Genomic DNA, 27,318 nt, shown 5'->3' on the forward strand with positions numbered 1-27,318 from the left:
TCAAAGGGTATGCACAGTTTTGTAGCCCTTTGGGCATAGGAAACAATTGAATGTTGATGAAATGGAGGAAGTGCTCTTTCAAGTATTCCTGACTAAAAAAAAAAAAAAAGACCAGAGCTGAGTAACAACATTAAATTGCAAAGACAAGAGTCAATAGAAATATAAAAAGGGAAGTAAGAGTGAGGAGTTATATGGAGCTAAACCAGATGAACTGTTTATATTCTAATATGGAGAGATATGCCCCCTCAGAAACCTGTTATCATAAGCAGTTATAGAGGGAGTCTAATGGGACACAGGGCCCTAGAGTAGTTTTATTATGTTTAGATGATCTTAAAAGAAGAATGGAAAAGGAGGGGGAATGGATTATTCTAGGGAAAGGGGGTAGGGAGGATATGGGAAATTATTTCACATAATTTGGATATGCAAGTAGGATACCATACAGACAAGGAGGAAGAGTAGGCTACACTTAAAGTTTTCTTAAATTTGAATTGTTCAAATTACAGCTAGATGCAGAAATATATTTTACTTGATAGGGAAACAGAAGGTTGAAGGGAGAGGGGGAAGTAGGAGAGAGAAGATTAAGGAGAGGGAGATTAGTCCTAAGTAAAATGAACTCAACTATGGAGGATGCATCTTGAAGAAAGGTTTCAAAAGAAAGAAGCAAAGGATTAAAACAGGTTCTGGGTAAGGAAAAAAAGGTGAGACAATAGGAGAGCAGAATCAGCATCAGCCTAGAACACTGGCGTTGAGCACACTCCTCAGCAGCCCTTCTATATAAAAAGAGTGACAAAGAAAAGGAAGAGTATAAGAGAATGGGATGAAAGGAAATACACAACTAACGATCATAAACAGGAAAGGGATGAATTCACCCATGAAATGGAATTGGTTAGCACACTGGATTAGAAAGTAGAATCCAACAGTATATTGTTTACAAAAAACACACTTAAAACCAGGATTCACTAAGTTAAAATAAGGTCCTGGAGCAAAATGTAGTATCCTTCAGCTGAAGGATGAAAGGCAAGGATAGCAATCATGATTTTAGACAAAGCAACAGCAACAGTATGCTTAATTAGAAGAGATAAACAGGAAAACTACATTTTGCTGAAAAGTATCATAGACATTTGGGCAGCCAAGTGCCACACTGGATAGGGACTCTGATACTACTAGCTGTTGGACCCTGCGCAAATCACTTAATTCTGTTTGCCTCAAAAAAAAAAAAGTTAAGTCTAACCAAAGATTTGATAAATGTAACAAAGAAATGAACAGTTTAAGGACCTCAATAGAATTTTAGGAAAGATAGATATGATAAACTCAGAGATTATTGAATGGACTACAAAAAGCTATACATATCTCTTAGCTGTGCATGGAATCATTACAAAGACTGATCATGTCTCAGGGCATTAAAAACCTTACAAACACAGAAAGCAGTATCAACCACATCTTTTACATACTACAATGTGATAAAAATGCTGTTCAATAAAGGACCACTGAAGAAACAAATTAATTGGAGACTAATTTAATCCTGTAGACAGTGTGGGCCAAAGAACAAATCGTAGAAATAATAATTTAAGGGATGCCACTAAAGCAGTCTTAAGGCGGAAAATGTATATCTCTGAACACTTCCATCAACAAAAGAGAACAGATAAGCTAATGGGGCATGCAACCAAAAAACTCTAGAAAACCAACAAATTAAATAATTGTAATTAAACATTAAAAGAGGAATTCTTAAGGTCAAAGAAGAGATAAAATTGGAACCATATAAATCATAACTGGAGGTTGGGTTGTTTGGGGCGGGGCAAGGAAAGTAATTGCTAACATTTATGTGCTAAACACTTTACCATTGTTGTCTCATTTGATCTTTACAACAACTTTTGGGAAATAGGCACTGCTATTATTATCCCCTTTTTACAGATAAGGAAACTGAGGCAAACAGAGGGTTAAGTGACTGGCCCAGGATTACATAGCTAGTAAGTTTCTGAGGTCAAATTGCCCAATCTCAGAAAAAGAAATTGAACAAGCCATAATTGAGCTCTTAAAAGAAAAAAAACGACCTAGGACCGGATGGATCTGCGAGTGACTTCTATCAAATAGTTAAAGAATGATCCATCCCAGTATTATAAAAGCTGTTTGAAAAATTAAAAGGGAAGGGGTTCCTACCAATTTTTTTCTGTGATACAAATACGATCTTGATACCTAAACCAGGGAGAAACAGAGAAAGAATATCGTAGACCAGTATTCGTAACGAATATTGATGTGAAAATTTATATAGCGTATTATTGAGGAGATTTCAGCAACAGACATCACAGAGATTATACACAGTGACCAGGTGGGATTTGTGCCAGGAATGTAGGGTTAGTCAGTATTAGGAAAACTATAAGCATCATTTACCATATAAATAACATACACAATAAAAGACATGATCATATCAATATATACAGAAAAGCCTTTTGATAAGATAACACCCATTCCTGTTAAGAATACGAGAAAGCATGAGAATAAACATCTTTCCTTAATATAACTTGTATTTATATAAAACTGTGAGTCAGTATTTATAATGGAGATAAAATAGAGGCTTTTCCAATGACTTGGTTTAAAGCAAGGATGTCCAATTATCACCATTATTATTTGTTGTTATGCTAGCTAGCAATAAGAGAAACAGGCAAAAAGTAAGAAAAATTATCCATTTTTGAAGATGAAAATTTAAATAGACAACCCTAGAGTCAACTAAATTAATTGAATCCGTTAACTTCATCAAAGTTACAAGATATAAAATAAACTCATGTTAAGCCATCTACTTATTTTATGTTACCAATTAAACCTAGAAAGAGAAATCCCATTTTAAATAACTGTGGAATATATTAAATTCTTGGAAATCTGCCTGCCAAGATACAGCCAGCAACCATATGAGTACAACTACAAGTCACCCTTTGCGACACAAATAAAAAATCCCTAAATAAATGGAGAAATATACTTTTGTTGCTCATTGGCAGGCCAAAAAATAAAAAAAGTGATTTACTTATTCATTGCCATGCTAATAAAACTACTAAAGAATTGTCTTCTGGGCTTAAAAAATCGACAACAGTATTCATCTCAACTAGAGGAACAAAAGGTCAGAAGGAAGGAATCCTAGTAGTACCAACTTTCAAACTATAATATGAAACAATAATTATTAAAACAATTTGGTATTAGTTAAGCAACTAAGTTGATCAGTGGAACAGATTCAGTATACTAAATACTGAAGCAAATGAGTTGAATAAGCCAGTGTTTGATAAATCCAAAAATCTCAAATATTTGAGGTTAAGATAACCCTTTCTGAGAAACACTGCTGGGAAAACTGGAAAAAAACAAAACAAAGCAGTCTACCAGAAATTAGATACAGACTAACTTCTCACCACTGTATACAAGGATAAGTTCCAAATGGGTACATGACTAAGACATAAAGGGTGACATCATAAACAAATTATAAGAGCTAGAAAAAATTATTTGTCAGATCTATGGATAGGGGAAGAGTTCATAACCGAACAAGGCATAGAGAGACTCACAAAAGGTAAAATGGATAATTTTGATTATATGAAATTAAAAAGCTTTTTCATAACAAAACAAATGCAGCTAAAATGAGAAGAGAAACAGGTTAAAGGGAAACAATCTTTGTGTCATTTTTCTGATAAGTATCTCATTTCTAAGATATATAGGGAACTGATTGAAATTTGTTAGAATAAGAGGCTATGGTGATAACATAGTTGAAGAATTTGACCAGGGATTTTTCAGAGTAAAGTATTTAAGATAATGATAGCCATATGAAAAAAGTGCTCCAAATTACTAATAGAGAAATGCTAAAGAAAGCAACTCTGAATTTCCACCTCAAATTAGTTTGGTAAAGTTGACAAAAGAGAAGGAAAATGACAAATGCTGAAGGGACTTTGGGAAAATATGCAGAATTAATGCAGGGTAGGGGTAGAGCCATTTTGGAAATGAATTTGGAACTGTGCCCAAGAGTTACCAATGTACCCATTGACCCATTGAAGAAGTTAATGGTTACCACTAACTTTACACCCTAAAGAGATCAACAAAGGTGGAAAGAATATGATATGTTTTTTAAAAATCAGCATTTTGTGGTAGCACAAAACTGGAAATGGGGTGTTCATCATTTGGGGAATGACTGAACAAATTATGATATATGAATGTAATGACATACTATTGTGCTGTAAGAAATGATGGAGAAAGTATCAGAGAAACATGGAAATACACGTTTGGAATGATGTAAAGTGAAGTAGGAGAAGAACCAGGAGAGCAATTTATACAGTAATAACAGTATTCTAAAGACAAGCGACTTTGTAACACTTAAAAACTCTGATCTAATTCAGTGAGCAACCATGATTCCAGCAGACCCCTGATGATGCATGCTGCTTTCCCATCTGATAGGGAAGTGGTGGACTAAGGCAGATTCGCTTTTTTTTTTTTTTTTTTGGACTGGGACTACAGTGCAATTTTGTTTCACTTGACTCTAAATATTCGTTACAAGGGTTTCATTTTTCCTTTTCAGTGAGAGGGAGAGAAGATGAATTTTTATTAATTGAAAAAAATAAAATTAGGGGAAAAAACCACCCATAAAGCTTGATGACCATGTGGGAGTCCCCAAAAAGCTTCCATTGGTTTTAAGTTTGAAGGCTTTTTGGGACACCTCATACTTGTACTATCTATGTCACAGGTGAAAAGTACTTTGTAAACCATAAGGTTATTTCTATAATAATGAGTAAAACTCCAAAGTTGAGAGAATAGGAGCTAGTTACAGAATGAAGGTCACAATCTGGATTCCACTTAGAATAGGCTGACCTCCTTTAGCTTATAGTCTTTTGACTATTTTAGGCTTAAGGAGAATTGGAAAAAAAGAATATTGACTAGTCATAAAAGTTGTGCCTTAGAAACTTAAGTCTAAGAAGTATCGGGGAGAACATAATAAATGGTATTAAATGCTACCAAGGGATTGACTAGAATGATTACTGAAAAGTTTTTTTCTACATGAACCATAAATACATCATTGGAAACTGGTTGATAGTGGAATGTATGAATGATGCATTAAGCACTTACATGCAAAGCACTGTGCTAGATGCTGGTGATACAAATAGAAAATTAAGACAGTTCTTGTTCTCAAGGAGCTTCCATTCTAATCCAGGAGAAAACACCTATGGAAAGTTTCATTTACTAGTCAGATGGAAAAGTCCCATGGGTAATTGGTATACTGAGTAGGGCACACTTTTAAATTTAATCTGAATTAATAACCTTTTCTCAATTAAGTCTAGCCAATCAGTAAAACAATGGTTTGTAGCATTTGCTGATTTCGAATGCATAAATGCTCACCCGAAGATTTAACAAGTTAGTGGGAGCTAGCTCCAGATGTCAATGCCTCTTTTTAAATGTAATTTCCATTGATAGTATTTTACTGGTTTCTATTGTTGAAACATTTTTCAACATTAAGGACTTTGGATACAAGAACTTTCTTTTCTGTAGGAGCAGTTGCCAGCCTGGGTCTCCGCAGAGGTTGCTTGCTTAGGATGATTACTGAAACCTCTGTACTGGAATCATTGTTATTCCCAAGGCTGTAAGAGTCCTAGGTTCTTATGGTACTGGGCTGTCCCCATCAGGGTCTGAGGGGAGATATTAAAGTAGTAGTGTTGATTTGATCTGCCTGGCACATGTTGCTTCCTTTCTCTTCCCCCAGGGTACCTTGCTGCTTCGGGTAGGCTGCATTGCCTGCCACATGTGTGGCAGCTGACTAACAGTTGGTGGGGATGGCAAGCCCCTTGTCCATAGGAATTGTTTCCACAGGTGATGGTTATGAGTGCTAGGCTTGAAATAGAAATGGAGGTGGGGTTTTGGGGTGGGGTGCTGGCCCTCCCAGAGCTCCTGTGCCTTTCTGTCTATCCTGTGCAGTTGGTCAGCAAGTATTGGTGGTGAGAGTCATCCATGGTTGTGGGATGCTGGAAGCTGGTCTGGTGGTTTTGGGTGGGGTGGTCACTGCTATTCCCAAGGCGCTTGAGTTCAAAATTCAGGGCTTTCCCCTTTTGGGTTTGAGGGGAAAGATGGTCAGTATAAGAATAGTGGTGTTTTGACTTGCCTGGCCCATGCTGCCTTCTCTCTCTCCCTCAGGGTGTTTTGCTGCTTCTTTTGGAACTGGAATGAAAGGAATACAAATTGGATTATAGTGAGTTAAAGGAGATGATCTTAAAATATTTGAAGTAGCACTTAGACAAAATGGTCAGTAGCAAAGGGTATATAAGGTATACATTTACAAGTAAGATTGCTAGACTGTTAGTTTATTTTTTGTAATTAATGAGAAAACCAATCTCTTTCTCTCACCCTTCTACTGTTTGAAAATAGAAAAATTGAAACCCTTGTAATATGCATAATCAGACAAAACAAATGTCTCCATTGGCCATGTCCAGAAAATAGATATCTTAATCTATACCCCAAGACTTTCACGTCTCTGATGGTACACTTTAACTTTACTCTGCTTTGGTTCATATGGGTATTCCCAGATTTTTCTGAAATCATTTTTTAAAGATAATTTGTTCAACCATTTGCTGCTCATTGGGCATTCTGTTTATTTCTAGTTCTTTGCTATGACAAAAAGAGATTCTATAAATATTTTTATACGTGAGACTTTTTGTCTTTTATTTCTTTGGGGCATAGGCTTAGCAGTGTATCACTGAATCAAAGGATATTGCCCCAAGTTAATAACCTTAGGACCTCCTTCCAAATTGTTTACCAGAATGACTATACCCCTTTCACAGCTCTACCAATCATTGTGTGTCTTTTTTCCCATAACCTCTCCAACGTTTTTCATTTTTTAAAAAATTTTGACAATATGATGGGTTTGAAGTAGAAACTTTAATTAAAAGTAGTTGCTTTAATTACTGGATTTCTCTTATTAGTAATTTGGAGATTTTTTCATATGGTCATTGTTAGTAGATTCTTTGTAAAGGAAATTAAACATAGTACCAGCTTTTTAGGAGTTTATTTAAGAAGCATTACCCTTATTAGGGGATTTGTTTATACTTCTATTTAGGACTATGAAAAAGATAGCTAATAGAGTGTATTTCTCCTTTCTATCCAGTTTGGTGGGGAGGGGGGGAGAGGATGGTATTTTATTTTTCAAATTTATTGTTTATTTTTAGCATTCTTTTAAGCAGTTTCAAATCCTATCCCTTCCATTTCTCCCTCACCCATTGAAAAGGCAAGCAATATGATATATCAGTTATACCTATGAAATCATGCAAAACATTTCCATATTTGTCGTGTTGCAAAGAAAAAAAATCAAGAAAGATAAAGTTAAAAAAATGCTTCAATTTGTACTCAGACTCTCATCAGTTCTTTCTCCAGAGGTGGTTTGTCCAGTTCCTAGAAACACCCTGTCAAAACAAGTGAGATAGGTGGAACCAGATTGAACAAGCAAATCAATCAATTAATAGATATTTATTAGTTGTGTCCTATGTGACTAGCTCTATACAGATACTATGAATGAAACAGCCCCTACTTGAAAAGAAACCTTTTAGTTATACATGAAAAAAGTTAATCCATTTATAGGGCCTGAGGCTTTTTACTCAAGGTTTATCATATTTTATACACACCCTTACATAGAGAAAATCCTGAATTGATGCAGCTTTCTTTGCTTTTTACCTAGTTAGCTTGTGCTGAAATAATGAAATATTAAGTCTTTTTAAAAAACATCCTTTTTTTGTCTAATAGTGATATATTCCTTAAATTATGTGAGTTTATTCTTTGATTATAATAATTAAAAGAAGTATATTTTGAATCATGAGAATGTGGAAAAATTCTACCTTTTCATTTTTGGCCTATTCTTTTTACTTGCTTAATGCTTACTTTACATATCTGTTTAAAAAAATGTTTTCTCCTCCCCTACCCCACCCCACCCCAAAATTGAAGTAAAAATTCAAAATTTTTTTAAGGTTATTTTGTCAGATTCTTTGGAGGGTACATTCATCAGATTTGTTTGAGTAATGGGAAAACAATTGTTTGCTAGTTATTTTCTTTTAAATTTCAGGATAAAGATAAACTTGCTGCTATGATCCTTATGCATCTGTGAAGTGGCCCAGGTTTTAACGGGAAGGCATACGTTTAAGGTCAGTATTAATAGCTGACTTTGTATTTGTACCAAATGTTATTTTTCACTTCTCTAATTGTTGCCAAAATAGCCTTTTTAATTAAAAGGTATATGCAAAATTTCTACTTCGCCTAATAAGGAGCTCTGATTTCTATAGCACTTTTAGGTTTGCAAAGCACTTTACTTATATTATTCATTTACTTCATATTTATTACATATATTACTTATTTTACTACTGTGTGTGTGTATGTATGTATGTATGTATGTATAGTCAACTAAATGGTACAGTGCATAGAGTGCTGGGCCTGGAGTCAGAAAGACTTATCTTCTTGAATTCATAACTGGCCTCATACGCTTACTGTGTAACCCTGGGCAAGTCACTTGATTCTGTTTGCCTTAGTTTCCTCATCTGTAAAATGAGCTGGAGAAGGAAATGGCAAACCACTCTGGTATCTTTGCTAAGAAAACCACAAATGGGGTCATGAGGAGTAGGACCTGACTGAACAACAGCAACAACTCTGTGTGTGTGTGTGAGAGAGAGAGAGGTGTACAACAGATATCATATCCATTTTAGAGATGAAACTGAAACTAGCCGAGTTTATGATTTGTCCATAGTCTTATAACTATGGTAACCCACAGGGTGGGATCATGGATGAGCCAAAGCTACTTTTAGCAGCCTAATCCTTAGCTTGGTATGTAATCAACCAGTTAAAGAATAGTTGTGGGTGCTACTGGTGGGCCTGAGGCATAAGCAGGTGAGAAAATAAAAGGAAGATAAAGAAAAATAAAAGATCTCTAGAGATTGGGGGCACCATAACAAATTGGTTTCTATAAAAGAGGAAATATGGCATCATAGAAAGAGAGTTATCCTTAGAGTTAGGAAAACCTCAGTTCAATTACTGAGCCTCTGAGTGCCATAGGCAACCTTATGGCCATAAACTGCAAAGTAAATGTTGATCTGCATTGATAGAGAAAATTTCATCTCAGGTTTGCTATACCAATGGAATTACTGGCCTGGTTAAAAAAAAAATTAGTCACTACTGAGTGCCTACTCTTGCTAGGGACTGCTAGTATCTTAGCAGAATGCTCTGTTGGTACTACGAAACAGACTTTAGTCACTAATGATAGGAGATAAAAGGAGTAGTAATTTGAACTACATTCTTTGGCACAATATTTCTTAGCTTTGGGGATCAGGAATCTGCTGTTGGAAACAAGTTTTAGTTCTAATACTGTTGCAGAGAAAAGGGGAAAAAGTGTTTTATGCTGGTTGTATAAATTCCATCCTGGGTGATCAAGAAAGTTTCACTTCTCTGGGCTAATTACTTGTCATTACTTTAGAAGTCTGTTATGATGTGAAGGGGTAAGTGAATTATAGTGATGGGTAGAAGTGTTAGAGGAATGATATGGAAGGTTGGATTTATGAGACTTAGGGGAGACTTGGGATGAAAAAGATTTGAAAATAATGTTTGTTGTGAATGTTAAAACTGATTTAGTCTTATTAGATATCCATGAGAGCATATTGAATCAAATTTAACCTCTCTCTCTAAGGTGATTAATCATTAAAACTATAACATAGCATTACCATGGACATTTCCTTTTTGTGTTTTAGCTTGAAAATTCCAGTTGCCTCTGGCAACCTGTTGATCAGAATTTTAGAACTCTGATCACATAAATATATCATGTAATAATTCTAGATGTGTTAAACTTAATACAATTCTATTTAAAATTAACTATTGCTTTTGCTTTTGTATTTGATTCATTGAAGATAGAAAATATAATTTATAAAGCAAAAATGTGGGACCAAGGAGGACAGCCTTGGCAACAGTGGCCTTTGAATCAACAACAGTGGATGCAGTCATTTCAGCACCAGCAAGATCCAAGTAAGGAAAAAATTGAACTTTATTTTTAAAAGATGGTGGGAGGAAGGGAAATGCTCATCTGAATTTTGGTATTATTTATCATTATAATACTTTTCGATAAAGCATAGCCCAATAAACACACACAATTCTGATGATTTTTGTACGCGTAAGATTTGTTTCCACTTTCATGTAACACCCTTCAGATACTTAAAGAAAACTAACACCCCCTTTAAATCCTTATTTTTCAGGCTAAACACCCATAGTTCCTTCAGCAGATCTTCTTATGACATGATCTTGAGTCTTTTTTTATCTTTATTGCTCTACTCTGGCTGCTTACCTGCTTAACCATTTCCTTCCTAAAATGTATTATTACCCAGAGATGTGATCTGACTAATAGTCTTGGATCCTTTGCCCTCATAATACAGCCTAAAGCTTACATTGGCATTTTTTTGTTGACATGTCACATGATTGACCTTTATTGAGCTTAAATAGTCCACTAAAATCCCTGCATCTTGTTGCCAAGCCATTCCTCCTTCATTTTGTACTTTTGAAGTTTGTATTTTAACCCAAGGATAAAACTGTAGTTATTCCTATTAAATTTCATGTTAAATTTAATGTTGTCTGTCAAGAACTTTTTTAATTCTAACTGATCCAGTGTGCTACCTATTTCTTCTAGCTTTGTATCAGCTGCAGCTTTGACAAGCATGCATTCTATGTCTTGATACATGTTAAATAGCAATATGGCCAAACATGGATCCTTGAAGCAGTCTTCTGGAGACCTTCTTCCAAGTTTCCATCAAAGTATGAATGACTAGGCCTAGCCATTCATCTGTTTCTGAATCTACATGTACTATCATCTAGCCCTTATCTCTGTTTTTTCCCCTCATACTGTGAGCTCTTGTCAGATATTTTACTAAAATCTAGATGAACTATATTTGCAGAATATCTAATCTACCAGGCTAGTAATCTGGTCAAAAAAGGATAATAAAATTAGTCTAGCAATGATCTGTTTTTGATGATCCCATTCTGGCTCTTTGTGATCACTCCTTCCTTTTGTAGATGTTTACTAGTCAGCCTTTAATGGTATATTCTAGCATTTTTCCTGCAATCAAAGTTAAGCTCATTATCTTAAAGTTTAAAGCCAGTTTTTGGTTCCCTTTTTTGGAACTCAGGATATTTACCCTTTTCTTCTATTGTAGTGCTTCTCATGTTCTTTATAGTCTTCCAGAGGTAAACGACAGTGCCTCAACTATCAATATTTGCTTGCGCTTTCTGTACCCAATAATGTAGGTGGTGTATATGTCAGGTGACTTGAACTCATCAAGAGCGACATTGTATTAATCTTGCTCCCTCCTCACTTATTCTATTTTTAGCTATTTTTGTTCTTTTTTAGTTCAAAGATCGTTCTCCATGCCATTAAAAGTAAAAGCAAAATAGTTGAGGCTCTATCTTCCCTGCAGTATGTATGTATGTATGTATGTATGTGTGTGTATGTATATATGTGTATGTGTGTATATATACGTATATATATGTATATACATATGACATTAGTAGAGGAAAAAGTTATGAATACACCACTCTAACATCATCTCAACATTTGCGAAGCTGCTTTTAGTTAAAGTAAGGAAGTGTTGAAAGTGTGATGTATTGAATACAGATTACTTTTTTTATTTTTCTTGAGGTTTTTTTTTCCTGTGTCGTGACTAATAATGTTTTGCATGAGTACACATGTATAACCTATATTGAATTGCTTGCCTTCTCAATGAGGGGGGTGGAGAAGGAGGAAGGAAAAGAATTTGGAACTCAAAAATAAATGTTAAAAATTGTTTTTACATATAATTGTGGAAAAATAAAATAGTAAACAAGCAGAAAGAAAAAAATTCTCCACCATCAATAGAAGAAATAAAAACTTATTGAATAAATTAATAATAATGTAAAAAAGTATTATAGCTATTTATTGTACTTGTTAATAAACATAATAGACACATTTTTAAGTGTCTGCCCTGGGCAGAATCCTGAGCTAGGTGTGGGGGGTAGGTACAACATTTAAATAAACCTCAAGAGTGGGGACTAGACCTACAATTTCATTGGTGGAAAGAGATCTCAATGAGGAACCTCCTCTGCTAGTACAAGTACCTTTTTTTGTAATTTAGAGGCATGACTTTTGAGGTAGTCTAATGATTCTTAAATAATTTCTCCTTGATCAGTTTTCCATGTCAGTTGTTTCTGATATGGGCTATCTTAACATTTTCTTTTTTTTCAATCCTTTGACTTAACTTTAATATTTCTTTTTGTTTCCTGGTGTCATTAATTTTTTTTTTTTGGTTCGTTCTAATTTTCAAGAAGTGTGTTTCTCTGTAAAGTTCAACTTCTTTCTGACTCAGTTACCTAATCTGTAAAATGGAGTTATAAAAACTAAATATCTGGTTTGTTGTGAGGTTAAAATGAGGCAATATCATGTTTGTAAAGAACTTTACAAACTTTAAAGCTCTATATAAATGATAGCTATTTTACTATTGTTGATAATAGTGATAGTAATAATCTTGTGCTAAACTGTTACTTCTTTTTTCCCAGACTTTCTTTCATAGCTCACTTTTCAAAAATCTTTTACTTATTTTAGTTTTCAACATTTCACTTACATAAGATTTTGAGTTCCAAATTTTCCTCCCATCTCTCCCTTCCCCCCACTCCAAGACGGCATGCAATTTGATATAGGCTTTACATATACATTCATATTGAACCTATTTTCACATTAGTCATATTGTTAAGAAGAATCAGAACCGGTCTGATGTGGAAGTCGCTGCTACAAAGGACTCTTTGCTGGGGCCGGGGCTGGGATTGTGGAGCCCGAGGAGGCCAATCGGCTGCGGTAGCTCTGAGGCCCGAGAAGAAGTTGTATGACTCAGGCGCACCAAGCAGCGGGGAGCGGGCACAGTCATGGGCAGCTTTTTCTCAACTATTTTTTCCGGTCTCTTTGGAACTCAGGAGATGAGGATTTTAATTTTGGGATTAGATGGAGCTGGAAAAACGACGATTTTGTACAGATTACAGGTTGGAGAAGTCGTTACTACTATTCCCACCATTGGTTTCAATGTTGAGACAGTAACATACAAAAACCTTAAATTTCAAGTCTGGGATTTAGGAGGACAGACAAGTATCAGGCCATACTGGTAATGTTATTATTCAAACACAGATGCAGTCATTTATGTTCTAGACAGCTGTGGTCGAGACTGCATTGGAGTTTCCAAGTCAGAGTTAGTTGCCATGTTGGAGGAAGAAGAGCTAAGGAAAGCAATTTTAGTGGTGTTTGCAAACAAACAGGAGATGGAACAGGCCATGACCCCTACAGAGATGGCAAATTCACTCGGGCTTCCTGCATTGAAGGACCGAAAATGGCAGATTTTCAGAACATCTGCAACTAAAGGCACCGGCCTTGATGAGGCAATGGAATGGTTAGTAGAAACGTTGAAGAGCCAGCAGTAACCTCACACAACGGTGACATCAGACATCCCTTCTGGAACAGTCAAAAGAGCCACACACTACCACCGAACGTTAATACAGTTTCTGGCATCTACTGGACTGACTGAAACACTTGAAATGTTGAAAAGAAAGTTTTTGTTCAAGGGATATCTTATCTGGATTGAACCAACTGAATGTCTATTCTGTATTTTATGATCTTTTCTCGTTTTCCTAGTTTGTCAAGGTAGAGTCTGTTCATTTGTATGGAATTTCTAGCCAGGTATGGTTCTTTTGAAAAATGCATCCTTATTGGAATTAAAATTTAATTTTGGAGTTAGTGGCTATAGATTGTTTGTTGTAAACACTAATAAGTATCGTAACTATCAAAAAAAAAAAGAAGAATCAGAACTAATGGGAGAAACCATGGGAAAGAAGAAACAAAAAAAAAAAAAGAGAGAGCAAATAATATGCTTCAATCTGCATTCAGACTCTATAGTTCTCTCTCTCTGAATGTGGATAGCACTTTCCATCATGAGTCCTTTGGAGTTGTCTTGGATCCTTGCATTGCTAAGAAGGGATAAGTCTATCAAAGTTGGTCATCGAACCTTGTGGCCGTTACTGTGTACAGTGTTGTCCGGTTCTCTCTTCACTCAGCATCAGTTCATTCAAGTCTTTCCAGGTTTTTCTGAAGTCTGACTGCTCATCATTTTTTATAGCACAGTAGTATTCCATTACATTCATATACCACAACTTGTTCAGCCATTCCCCAACTGATGGGCATTCCCCCAATTTCCAAATCTTTGCCACCACAAAAAGCTTAGCTCACATTTCTTTTCAGATTTTTTTCCTGTAATACTCTCATTTATAAAATTGTTTTTAACTTTATTATAAAAAACAAAACAAAATACTTTTTGTTTCATTTCTTCCGAGAATTCTACTTGAAATCTTGTCCAAAAAATTCTCTTCTAGATTTGCATTTTTTGTGTCCCTGGTACATAATAACACTTTATGCTGGGGGTCCTTTTTTGTTGTTATTTACTCATTCAACGTTACTTTCCAAATTGGGACTTTATGTTAGAGCCAGGCTTTGCACACTTCTAGAGAGAAAATCTCATTGCTTGGCTGTTTTATATTCTCTTGGGTCTTGCTAATGTTTTTTCTAGGTGTTAAGCATTGTGTTCTTCAAGGATCTCATGAACACATCAGACTGGGGATGGACTTAGATGCTTTCGTTGTGTTTAGAACTGTCTGACCACTGTAGTTCTGGTCTGAGCTTTATGGGCTGTTGGCCTTGATTTGGGTCTGTGTAATATGTATTGGACTTGTTCCTGGTTGAAGCTCTGCAGGACTAGGTCATCTAACTGGAAGGCTCTGAAGGTTCAGAACAGCAGAACTGCAGGCTTCCCCATGTTCTTCTCTCTTTGCCCTGATTATTCTGTATGTTTCACACTGAGCTAGGGAGCTGGACTCAAGACCTCACTCCAGGGTTAGGGCCACACAGAAGCATGTAGTACCTGCCAACTTGAGTTCCTGTTCATTTCCCAGAACCCAGCTTCAAACTCATGCCTAGGTACTTGCCTCAGTCTTCACTGGATTTGTGACCCAGGTGTAGTGATAGACACGTCAGTTGCCACCTGTTCTTGCTCCCTGACCTGTACCTTGGTACTAGATCTAAGTGACTTCTTGCCCTACTGCACAGCCACAGGGCATTGCTGTTCACTGTCATCGTGTTGGAAAGCTCTTTGTGGTCCTTTATCATGGCTAGATCAGGACTGACAAAAATGACTCATTTTAGGGTTTTTTTCTCCTTTGGATTTCCTGATCAGAACTTGGTCTGGCCCTCCCCTCCTCTCCCTCTCTGGAAGCACGGAGGGGGTGGGCAGGGAAGCAACTTGAAGCAGAAGAGGAGGGCTGTGCTGGCTCTGCGGGCCACCCAGGACCCAGTGCCCGCCAGGCCACCCTCTCCCTCCTCCCAGACTCTTCCCCTTCCATGGGCTCCATCATGATGAAGGCAATCCTCATCTTCAACAACCACAGAAAACCTTGGCTCTCCCAAGTTTTACCAGCCCCATAGTGAAGATACACAGCAATAAATCATCGGGAAAACTTTCCATTTGGTGTCTAAAGAGACAAAAACGTCTGTAATTTCCAAAAGGAGGATTGCTAATATGTGGTTCTGACAACAAACTGATTTACAGACATTATGCCACATTGTACTTTGTCTTCTGTGTGGATTCTTCAGAAAGTGAACTTGGGAGTTTTAGACCTAATACAAGTATTCATGGAAACACTAGACAAGTGTTTTGGATGTCTGTGAACTGAATTTAATTTTCCCTGTAGATAAGGTCCACAGTATTCTGGCAGAAATGGTGATGGAGAGGAATGGTTTTGGAAACCAATAGGAATGAGATTATTACACAAATTGATGCTCAAAATAAACTGGGGAAATCTGAGGCTGGCTTAGCAGGAGCTCCAGCCTGTGCAGTATCTGGTGTAAAGAATATGAATCTTCCTGAGATCCCAAGAAATGTCGATGACATCAGCATAAAAGTACCAAACCTGCCCTCTTTTAAATAGAAAAGCTACTCCCAGGTAAAATCCAGGAGGGAAAAAGTCATCTAGGTTTACCATATTTACCAGAAAAGAGGAAGAGAGTTAATTTTTGCTGTTGTATTGATTTAAGAAAAGTTATTGTACAGAATTGTGTGTAAAATCAGTATCTTAAAAGGAATATTGCTTTTGTCTTGGCTCAGTGATTTTTAAGGAAATGAGTAGTCCCTGTGTGATTTTTTTTTTTCCTCTAAATTACATTCCTATGCCCTCATAAGGCATGTCATCTTGGTTTCTGTAGTACTTTGAATTTGTATTTAAAGCATTCCTTTGTCATGTACAGCCCAAAATATTGGGGCATTTTGCATATTTCATGGAATTCTGAGTACAGCATTCCTTAACTCTTCCTGCCATTTGTCGTGATTATTTAAAAACTACATATATGTTGCATGAAAATATTCTGTTCTTTTTTTAGAAAAAATAAACTCCAAATTAACTGGAAAAAAAAAGAACTTGGTCTGGTGCTTTTTTTAGGTCTTTTAGAACAATTGTGTTTTGGCAGGGAATGACTCCAGAGTGTTGAACTATAGTATTTCCTCCTACTCTACCATCTTGGCTGATGTCTTGCAACTTTTGGTTGTAGCTGCCTCAAGCACTGAGTTGGTTAAGTTTAGACATCCTCAGAGGTCCCACAGCCAGTGTGTGTTAGAGGGGGGACTGGAATTCAGATTTTCCTGGTTCAGCAGTCAGCTTTGTTTAGTATACTATGCTACCTCTTGGTAAGAGAGTAAGACAAAAACCAGATAACTACAACATATAATAAATATGTCGTAAATTCTTAAGAGTTGTGCAGTTAAGGGTTTATGGGCAGGAAGCCAAACATGGGTTTCCCATAATCTTTTTTGGTTTTTGGTTTTTCTTTTTGGAGAAGGGAAAGCAAGGCAATTGGGATTAAGTGACTTACCCAAGGTCACACAGCTAGTAAGTGTGTCAAGTGTCTGAGGCCAAATTTGAACTCAGGTCTTCCTGACTCTGCTCTACTGACTTCGCCACCTAGCTGCCCTCCAGTGAAATAATAGATATAAAATTAAGTTCTAAGTACTTTACCATAATGTAAGTTAGGTGACATAGTGGATGAGAGTACTTGACTTGGAATCAGGAAGACCTGAGTTCAAATTCCACTTCAGACATTTGCTAGATGTGTGATTCTGGGCAAGTCACTTAACCTCTCTCAGCTTCAATTTCTTCATCTGTGAAATGGGGATAATAGCACCTACCTTATTAGGGTTGCTGAGGTTCAAATGAGATGACACGTGTGGTACTTTGCAAATCTTAAAGCACTATATAATTGCTAACTTAATAGTACAACTCCAAAGAGAAAAGAGAGATGTTAGTTTGAAAAAATAGGAGTAGATTTCTGGAAATTTTCTGACTCCAAATACAAAAGAAAGTCTGTTCTTCCACATAGCCTTTAGATTGAGATAGTTTCTTAATCAGGCCTGTAATGGAAAATGATTAAACTTTGATTACTAGAGAAGAGACTAGAATACCTTTAGATGAGGGATGGAGAAAGGGTCCGACATACGCAGACATGAGCAAGTAGTTTATTAAATGAGACCAGCCTCTCTGGACTAGAGAGGCAAGGGTTGTGGAGAACCAGGAAAATTGATATGTGAGTAAGATTGTTTTGGCAATGGTATGGATGGTGAATGGAGCAAAGAGAAATTTAAGTCTGAGGGCCAAAAAGAGGTCAGTAAGTCCTTTTAGAGAAAGAATTCGCTAGACATGTCTTAATATGAGGGTAAAGAAAAGGAAGGAACAAAAATATTTTTAAGGTTTGTTAAACCTTCTGTATTGGGAAGGTATGGTACCACCAATGATAACAGGGAAATTGGTATGAAATAGAATTAGGAAAAAGAGTAAATGACAAGATTTCATAATAATACAAGTGCTTTTTATTAAATATGGAAAAATAGATTGCTGTCTTGCCAAAAGGTAGTACTAAGTGTTGATTTGATTACATTGCAAAATATTTGGAGACCCTAATGTTATCTTAGATAAGCTTTCTAGGCAAGAAGTAACTTGGGAGCAATTTAACAGAATGGATATAGGTTGTAGTGGAAATATGACATTATGCGCAGAATCTTAAAGGTTGTTCTATTAATTTTTAGGTCAGATTGATTGGGCTGCATTAGCTCAAGCATGGATTGCCCAGCGAGAAGCTTCAGGACAGCAAAGTGTGGTGGAGCAGCCTCCTGGAATAATGCCAAATGGACAAGACATGTCAGCAATAGAATCTGGTCCAAACAACCATGGGAATTTTCAAGGGGATACAAATTTTAACCGAATGTGGCAACCAGGTTTGTTCTTTTTATAAAAATGGGGATTTTCCATATAATTTAGTGTTAGATTTTTATTTTTAAAATATAAAAGTAGGATTGAATTGATTTAATTAGCTTCTTTTATGACTTATTGAAAATGAATGTTTCTTTTAAAAGAATTCATTTCAACTTGATTTGGCCTATACATTTTGTGGGTGAAATTATTCTGTGCTCAGCCTGCTTAGTATGTGGCATTCAGAATTTGATTCTTTTCTTGATTCTTCATTCCTAGGCTGGCAGGGGCTGGGAACACTGTGGAAACCTCACTTGGCATCTAGGGAAGAGAGCACTTAGTGCCTCTCTGTTTCAACCTCTGGCCTTTTCAGAAGCAGCACTGGCAGAGCAAAACATGTCCAGCCTCTAGTTAAAGAAAAATGGTGTCACTGTAATGACCATAAAAGAGAAATTTGCTTTGTCAAATATGCTATTGCCCCCATTGTCCACACACCATTTTCTTCCCTCTTTTCAGATAGTGATGTCCTTCCATGCTTTGTTTTATCTGGGTTTTTTTTTAACTTCTCAGTAGTTGTCAATTTATTTATGTGATTTGGATTGCTTGATAACAGTTCACCGTTTTTATTTTAATGGTTTGTATAGTTATTTCCATTAGTGATTTTCATTAATACAGAGTAAATCCTCCAGATTCAGTTCTGCTAAGGATCAAATCATTTGCCCTTTTTATGTTTGGCGAACAAGCTTTTTACTTGGAAGACTGTATGTCTTATGGGATATTCTATTCCCCCCTCCCTCCTTCCCACCCAAAAAAATAGCATTATATATAAACACCCCAGTCTCTGATGCCATATGGTGGTTTCAGTTTATCTTGATTCAGTTATAGCCTTGAATCCATAACAGTTTTCTCCCAGGTTTAAAAATGTTTTGGCTTCAAGTCTAAACTTTTAAAAATGATGCAGCCTGTGACTCCCCTACCCTCAAACACCCAATTCTAACAGTGATTTACTTTTGTGACCCTTGACAGGTAAACTGTGTCCCCCAATTTCCATAAGTAAATTGGAGATATTTGTCCCCTCCCCCTACCTCACAGGGATGTTGTGAGGATAAATGTTTTTCATGAAAGAATTTATACAAATTTGATATTTTTCATGGTGCTATTGCTGAAAAAATATTGATTAGAAAATTCAGCACAAAAATTGTTTCAGATTTGATCATTACATTCAAGAGAATGTTTAGGCAGGCATTTGATTTTTATTTGTGTCAAGCAATTGTCAAGCAATTGAGTGGATGAAGTTATTAACCCATTCAGATTATGTATTAAGGCCTAGAGAATAAATGTATCTTGAATCTTAAGGTATTTTATATTGGATGTATATTAACAAGGCTAGTTCCTTTTTTTCATAGACACACATATATCTATATACCTATATAGATAAATATATACATACATATACACGTGCACGCATGTATGTGTTTGTGTGTGTGTGTGTGTGCACGCGTGCGTGTGTGTGTGTGTGTGTAATATATGAAAAAAATTGACCAAGAAGTCATAAAGTGTCTTCATAAAGAGCTCTGATAAAAATTTTACTTTCTTGAGATCTTAAGAAAAACTAACATTTGTTGATATTTTTATAACGCCCTCTTGAATGTTTTTATGCCTAAATCCTAAATAGAATGGGGAATGCATCACCAACCCCCACACCCCCCTCCAGATCAGCCATGGATGCCACCAACACCAGGCCCAATGGACATTGTTCCTCCTTCTGAAGACAGCAACAGTCAGGACAGTGGGGAATTTGCCCCTGACAACAGGCATATATTTAACCAGAACAATCACAACTTTGGTGGACCACCCGATAATTTTGCAGTGGGGCCAGTGAACCAGTTTGACTATCAGGTGAAAGATATTTTGTTACTTTAATATAGTAGATGTGAACATAATCCATTCTTTGGAAGTATCCCATCAAGAATACCTAGGATGTGTGTTTCACTTTTCAGTCCTGTACAGATAAGAACTGTTTGTTTTTTTATGAATAGTGTTATTTTTGATTATTAAAGCATTAGAAATTTCTTTTCAGAAGATATTTGATTTCCTAAGTTAACATTTTAATGATGCAAAGGCCCTTCATAGAATAAAACTTTGAGAAATTGGAAAAAAAATGTCAAAAGTGCTATAACTATATGATGTTTTGTCTTAAATTTATATTTTCAGAGTGGCATATTAAGTATTAAATAAAGTTTAGAAAATGCACAGTAGTTGAATACCTTATTTATTTAAAATAGATTATATACTTAAGACATGCATAGCATACATGAAGAACATAGATCATCTTTCTAAATGCATTCATAGTGTTACAAGGATTGCAACAGCTTTTCTAGGATCATCATTTTTTTTTCCCATCTTGTTATGACATGATAGTGAATTGTAAATATCCTTTGTAGCATCCAATTCATAACCAGGGACATAGAACTCTATGGAGGGTAGTAATATTAGTTTGTTGGGATTCTCTTTGCTTTTCCCTCCACTTTGTTTGGATCCACTCTTAAATTTTAGTGCTAGGTATCATTTCAAGATAACTAATTCAGAAAAAGTTAAATTTATAAATGAGGCAATTAATATTTTAGAAATAAAAATTCACAAGCTGAATTAGAGACTTAATAATGGACAAAACTGTAAATAAAAGTTTAAGACTGTAAGCATTTATCAGTTATATGTTCCAAACTGGTATCCAGTTCTAACATAGTTTCATACGAGTCTTAGCAGTAAAACCTGAACATATAGTCCCATGCTTTGTAAAACAGAGCTGCATGATCACCCAGCTTAGGGGCCTAATGACCACAGTAAATTTGCATATGAAATTGCCAGTTCAATATCTGCTTGACATTTTTAAGAAGTTTTTTCCTGTGTTGATCTTGCCTTTTCTCATTAAATCACTGAGCAAGCATCCTGTAACGAGGGACATGCGTAAATGAGACATGGGGAGCATAGGCAGCACAAACTATAGAGTACCAGATTTAGCATCAGGGAACCTGGGGGTTCAAATACTTGCTTTGCTTGTGTGGTCTTTGGCAAGTCACTTAACCTCTCAGGACCTCAGTTCCCTCATCCATAAATTGAAGGAGTTAGATTAAGTGATCTCAAAGGTCCTGGCCAGCTCTAAATCTTTAGTGGTGGTGATGATTCTAAACATAAATCCTTTGACTGACTGTCAACTGTTTAACTTCACCAGCAATAGAAAACTATTATGATGAGATTTTTGTCTGTTTACTCTTTAAAGTGAATAGTTCTTTAATTATTTGATGGTAGAAAATGTTTAGTATCCAAATGGTTTTGAAATCATCTCTCACAACATAGGAAAGAGACATATATTCCTTTCCTGGCATTTTATAAGAAAAACAGTATATCAATTTATGTTGTAAAGGCTCTTTGCAGTTAGATGGGCAGAACACTTCTTACCTTTCTTAAGAAAAGCAAGCGTAGGCTCTAGAAGCTACAGAAAAATCGGTGGACACTAGTACCTTGGAATTCATGGATTTGCTGCACGCATGGATTTCTACTGTCCCAGTTCATAACACGTGTGTGTCCCAGAGAATGTATAGTATTAATGTGAAGAAAAATAAACTGCAATACTCTTTCAGCATGGGGCTGCTTTTGGTCCACCACAAGGTGGATTTCATCCTCCTTATTGGCAACCAGGACCACCAGGACCTCCAGCACCGCCCCAGAGTCGAAGAGAGAGGCCATCATTCAGGGATCGCCAGCGTTCACCCATAGCATTACCTGTGAAGCAGGAACCTCCACAAATTGGTAGATATTAACTTTATTTAGTGCACTATAATCAGCCTGATTTCCTCCTCGTGCAAAGTATGAGTTCTGTTGAGTTTTGCTATGGATATCATATAAAAGTTTTGGCTAATTTTTATTTTTAAGCTTTGCTTTCAGTGTTTTCCCCCCTCTTCTCTAGTACTTTAGTGGCAGTATGGCACAGTGGATAGAAAACTGGCTTCAGAACTAGGAATCACCTAGGCTCAAGTCTTGTCTCTGACAGTTTTGCTATCTGTGTGACCCTAGGCAAGTCACTCAACCTCTCACTGCTCTTATCATAAGTTGTGAAGAGCTGTTCTGTATTAGTGGAGGATGTTTCCTCATTCCGGGAGTTTTTTATACCAGTGAAAACAAGATCTTTTTCTGTCCTTATCCTACTATCTTATATCTCAAAACCATTTTTCATCCCTCAATTTCTCCTCCAGAGGGTGACGCTTCTCACCAACACTAGCCCTTCTACTTAATACCTTTGAGCTCATTACAGCTTGTCTCTCTTGCCCCTGTAAGTCACCCTCCCTCTTTTGCTTTCCCTTTCTAATCTTAAATCTCAATTTACTGATTCTTTCCCTTTTATCTTCTCTCTCCCCCCACCCGTGTCTCTCTCTCTCTCTCTCTCTCCCTCTCTCTCTCTCTTTCTCTCTCTCCCTCCCTGTCTCTCCTCCTCCTCCTTTCTTTCTCTCTCCCCCCCCCCACTCTTTCCCTCTTCCATCTCCCATCTCCCTCTCCCTCCCAAACTCCTAGAAAGTTCTCTATGTTCCTTGTCTCTGCTTTCTCTCCTTTCACTTTTCAATATCTTGAAGCTTTATCACTCAACTGGAACTACTCTCTAGATTTACCAGTGATCTCTTAATTTGCCAAATCATCTTTTCTCAGTCCTTATTCTTCAGGACCTTTATACAGCCTTTGAACACCACTGACCACCCTCTTCTATTTGGGTTTTCTGGATCCTAATCTCTCTTCCTTCTTTTCCTACCTGCCTGACTGCTCCTTTTCAGTCTTATTTGCTAGGTTCATTGTGTCTTGCTTCTCAGTTCTGAGTGCACATTAGTGCTTTGTCCTATATACATACTCTGTATCAACTCCCATGTGTATACACATATGCACGTTTACATAGGGACAGTTAAGATCATATAGCCTTAAACATCTCAAACTCAACATGTCTAAAACAGAACTTGTTTTTTTTTCCCTGCTTCTCCCAACCTATCCTTATTCCTAACTTACTTCTTTAGAAAGAATTAACTCTCCTCAGAACCCGAGTTTGGAACCTCAGAGTCATCTTCAAATCTTCACTTTCTCACTACACATATCCATTCAGTTGCCAAGTCATAGTCATTTTGTCTCCACAACCGCGTGTCCCCTTCTGTCTATTCATATAGCCACTACTCTAGTTCAGGTCCTTATCTTTCCTCTTCTTGAAATAGCCTCTTAATCTCTTTGCCTCAAGTCTCTCCCCTCTCCAGCACATGTTCTACACAACTGTTAGCATGATATTCCTAAAGAGCACAGGCTCATTCATGTCACTTCCTTAATCAAAAAGCTCTAGTAGCTGCCACTATCCAGTGGCCTCTAGAATAGAATATATACTTTCTTGTTTTCATTTAAAAGCCCTTCTTTGTCTGACTCCAACCTACTAGGCTTATAGTACACTACTATGACATTCCGTCTTCTATGGAATATACCTTTGTATAGGCTGGCCCCATGGCGAGAATATAAGATTAGAATGTGACTCTGTTGAACTTCACATTTTATAATCCCTAGAGTCCTTCATAGAAAATTCAAATACCATTTTTTACTCAAAGCTTCCCTCCAATCATCATCTCCAGCTGCAAAAGCCTTTCCCTCCATCTTTTCATTTAATTCATATGTATTTTGTACTTTACTTAACATTTGTACATGTTTCCCTCAATAGACTTTAAGCTCCTTGAGGGCAAGGCCTGTTTTCATTCTTTTTTTCTTAGTATCCTCAGTACTTAGTACAATGAATGCCTGGCTTATTGGTTGATTAATTTTAGCATGCATTATATACTAGGAAATGAAGCAGCAAAGAGTAATAAAGTTGACAATATTCTATTTTAAAGCTAAAACAATTTAAATGAAACAAATCCCTAAAAATTCTTCATGGTCAAGTACTAATGTAAAACAGTTATAAAATATCTTAATATGTTGCTGGTGGTTGGGTGTTTGTCATACAAATAGCTGAAGAAATATTTATTTAAAGCTTATTACTGATATTGCCTACTGTTGACAGGTAATGAATCTTTATATTGAATTAATATAGTAACCTAATATTTCAAATAAAAATTTGCATTTGGGAAGCAAATAAAAAAAACCAGTGATATTTAATGCTACCAAAAATTAGTCTGCTCTTAATATAGTAGACATTTGAGGACTATTCATCTTTAAAATGTTAACTTTGTTATATGACCCATACATTTATTTTGTTTTTAAATGTTTCTTGATGCCCCCCCTTTTTATATCACTGTCATTTTCCAGTGATTAAGTATCCTCCTCCCCCCCTTCCTAATAATTGGAACAAATAAGTATAACCAAACAAAAGAAATCAACCCATTGGTTTTGTCTGAAAATGTCTCCTTTTGTGCTTACAGCTCACCATATTTCTACCAGGAGACAGGAAGCACACTTGACCATTAGTACTTTAAAGTCATAGTTGCACACTGTATTAATCTGATTGCTGAAGTATTTCAGTGGTTTTCCTTTATATTATGGTTGAGGCATGTATTCTGCCTTTATTGACTTTGGGACATCAATTCCATAAGCAATTTTCAAGTACTTAGTGTATATAGAATATTGTGGTAGGTCCTGGGACACCTAAGGAATTTAGGTAAAACACTATCCTTGCCCTGATGGAGCTTATAGCCTAGTAAATTTCTCCATGAGTAGCTACTGAACCTTTTCTTACCTTAACTTAAAATTCTTACCTAATTAAAATAAAATGTGTCACTTTGGGAAAAAAAATATAAAATGTCCTATGAAGCTTTTTTTATTGTTTTTGTTCTGTATTAACAAAGATAGTTTATCACAAGAATTCCAGTACATCGAAAATCTGTTTCATTTAGTTATTTTTTCCTTTTTTTTTCCTGGGGACTGGTTGAGGGAAGCATGTAAAGAAGGGAGGGAATCAACCACAAAAGTGAGTTCAGAAAATTTGAGTTTTATTTCAATTGATAGAATTGTAAAAAATTTTCCCATGTGATGCAGATGCAGTAAAACGCAGAACTCTTCCAGCTTGGATTCGTGAAGGTCTTGAAAAGATGGAACGTGAAAAACAAAAGAAATTGGAAAAAGAGAGAATGGAACAGCAACGTTCACAATTATCCAAAAAAGAAAAGAAGTCAACTGAAGAAGCTGAAGGAGGGGATGGTCCTCGTTTGCCTCAGAGAAGCAAATTTGTAAGTAAAAATCTGACTTTTAGTTAAAGAATAGTTTCACAACCCCAGCACCACAAAAATACTGTCTCATTTATGTATTTTAATACATTAAAAAGCAAACTGGTCAATTTGGGAAATGTATTTAGGACATATCACAGAATCATGAATAAACGATCAAGTATTTCTTAATTGTTGTATACTAGGCATTGAAGATGAACATTCAAAAGTCCTTTGCCCTCAAGAAATCTTACGTTCTCCTGTGGGTGGAGAAACTGAAGTGAAAGGGATAGGGGGTGGGGATAGAGTACTTGAAGCAGAGTTGGGGCCAGGGAGGGAGTTTTGGTCAGGGGATATCATAGGGAGCCTGCGTATAGCTGGGAGCAGCTAAGTTTGTCACATTTTTTCTAGTAGCATTGATTTCATTTGTCTTCCCACTGCTAGAGGGGGAAAGTGAGGAAGGGGCAGTAGAGTACATGTGAGGTATCCAGGGTAGATGGCAAGATGGGTAGGTTCTGGTGAATGGCTGCCTTCCTACATGATGAAAAGCTGGGTAGAATGTGAGGCGTGGTCTGGGACTAGCTAAATATAATAAAGACGGGTTTTCACTTATTGACTCAGTAATAAGGATAACATCCCCAGAGCAGAGTACCAAAGCTGAGTGATTAACTTGTTATCCTAGGGATTGAGGCTTGGTCTTTGAGTCTGGAGAGTTGATGCTTCTAGTGGGAAAGGGGGGGGTAGAAGCTGGGGTGAGATGGAGTGGCAGGACAATATCATCATTCTTCATAAGCTCATTTCATTGTTTTGTATCCAACACAGTGCCTAGTAAAATAGCTGGTTCAATACTTGTTGATTAATTTAATATTGGAATTAAAAAAAAGGGGAAAAGGAAAAGAACATTTCAGAAATCACTTAATTAGGATGTTAGAAATGTCTAATAAACATGTCTTGATACAGTAGTATAACTTTGAGCAATGAAAATAAGTCATCTCATGTTACTTAGTGAGTCTGTCATATATGATGCGATATTGTTACTAATATATTGTATTATTAAAGTCTGTGCCATGTAATCAGTCACTCTTCATTCCACTTAAAAAATGTTGTAGGTAAGAGTTGAAGTAGTAACCTAGAGCCAGAGAGATTTCTCAATTATTATAGTGTCTGTATCCTATGGTAAAAATTTGAGGCTCCTCTGGTGATGGACTTTTATTATTGGTAGCAGTCAGTCCATCTGAGAAGTAATACACTTCTTACACATTTGTTTAATGATATGCTAAAAAAAGAAAAAGGTCCTAACAAGCTAAAAAAGGTTTAAGGCTTTGAATGTGGGTTTCCCCTTGTATCTTGTCCAAGGCAAGATGACTCTGGAGGAGGTAGTGAGGCCTAATGACTCCGCACAGCTCTGCCTCACTTAAATCCAATTCACTTTCAAGTCAAGATATCACCCTCCTCATGTCACTGGTTGTTTGTTCTGTTTGGGATGAGATTTCGTGTGAGTTTGATGATCTAGAAGTAGATAATTAATTTTGCATACATGTACTATTCATTTTATAGGATAGTGATGAGGATGATGATGATGTTGAAAATATTGAGGCAGCAAGCAGTGGAAAAATTACTAGAAGCCCATCTCCAGTTCCTCAGGAAGAGCAAAGTGAACCAGAGATGACAGAAGAAGAGAAGGAATATCAGATGGTATAGATAAAATGTTTTTCTTTCCATTTGCTTGGAATTTTATTTGTAAGAATATATCTGCTGTTGTTGGTTGTCTAATTATTAT

The 27,318-nt window shown here is 36.4% G+C and overlaps 1 protein-coding gene and 2 pseudogenes across 3 annotated transcripts in view; all 3 read left to right on the plus strand.

Annotated features, from left to right (window-relative positions):
* PNISR (PNN interacting serine and arginine rich protein) overlaps positions 1-27,318 on the plus strand; it is a 47,240-nt gene that overhangs the window by 12,399 nt on the left and 7,523 nt on the right. Inside the window, exons 2-8 of one of the 3 annotated variants that reach the window (XM_036769247.1) lie at positions 8,063-8,141; positions 9,888-10,002; positions 18,162-18,350; positions 20,000-20,223; positions 21,966-22,134; positions 25,372-25,562; positions 27,096-27,233. In XM_036769247.1, the coding sequence (XP_036625142.1) occupies positions 9,915-10,002; positions 18,162-18,350; positions 20,000-20,223; positions 21,966-22,134; positions 25,372-25,562; positions 27,096-27,233 (999 nt within the window). In that variant the 5' untranslated portion in view covers positions 8,063-8,141; positions 9,888-9,914. Of the gene's footprint in view, positions 1-8,062; positions 8,142-9,887; positions 10,003-18,161; positions 18,351-18,603; positions 20,578-21,965; positions 22,135-25,371; positions 25,563-27,095; positions 27,234-27,318 lie in introns of those variants that run through there. The other 2 variants (XM_036769248.1, XM_036769249.1) reach the window with 2 other exon arrangements.
* LOC118858660 lies at positions 12,919-13,522 on the plus strand (annotated as a pseudogene).
* On the plus strand, positions 15,443-16,017 carry LOC118858661 (annotated as a pseudogene).

The sequence above is a fragment of the Trichosurus vulpecula genome, chromosome 7, assembly GCF_011100635.1.
Source record: "Trichosurus vulpecula isolate mTriVul1 chromosome 7, mTriVul1.pri, whole genome shotgun sequence".
In the NCBI taxonomy this organism is placed as follows: Eukaryota; Metazoa; Chordata; class Mammalia; order Diprotodontia; family Phalangeridae; genus Trichosurus; species Trichosurus vulpecula.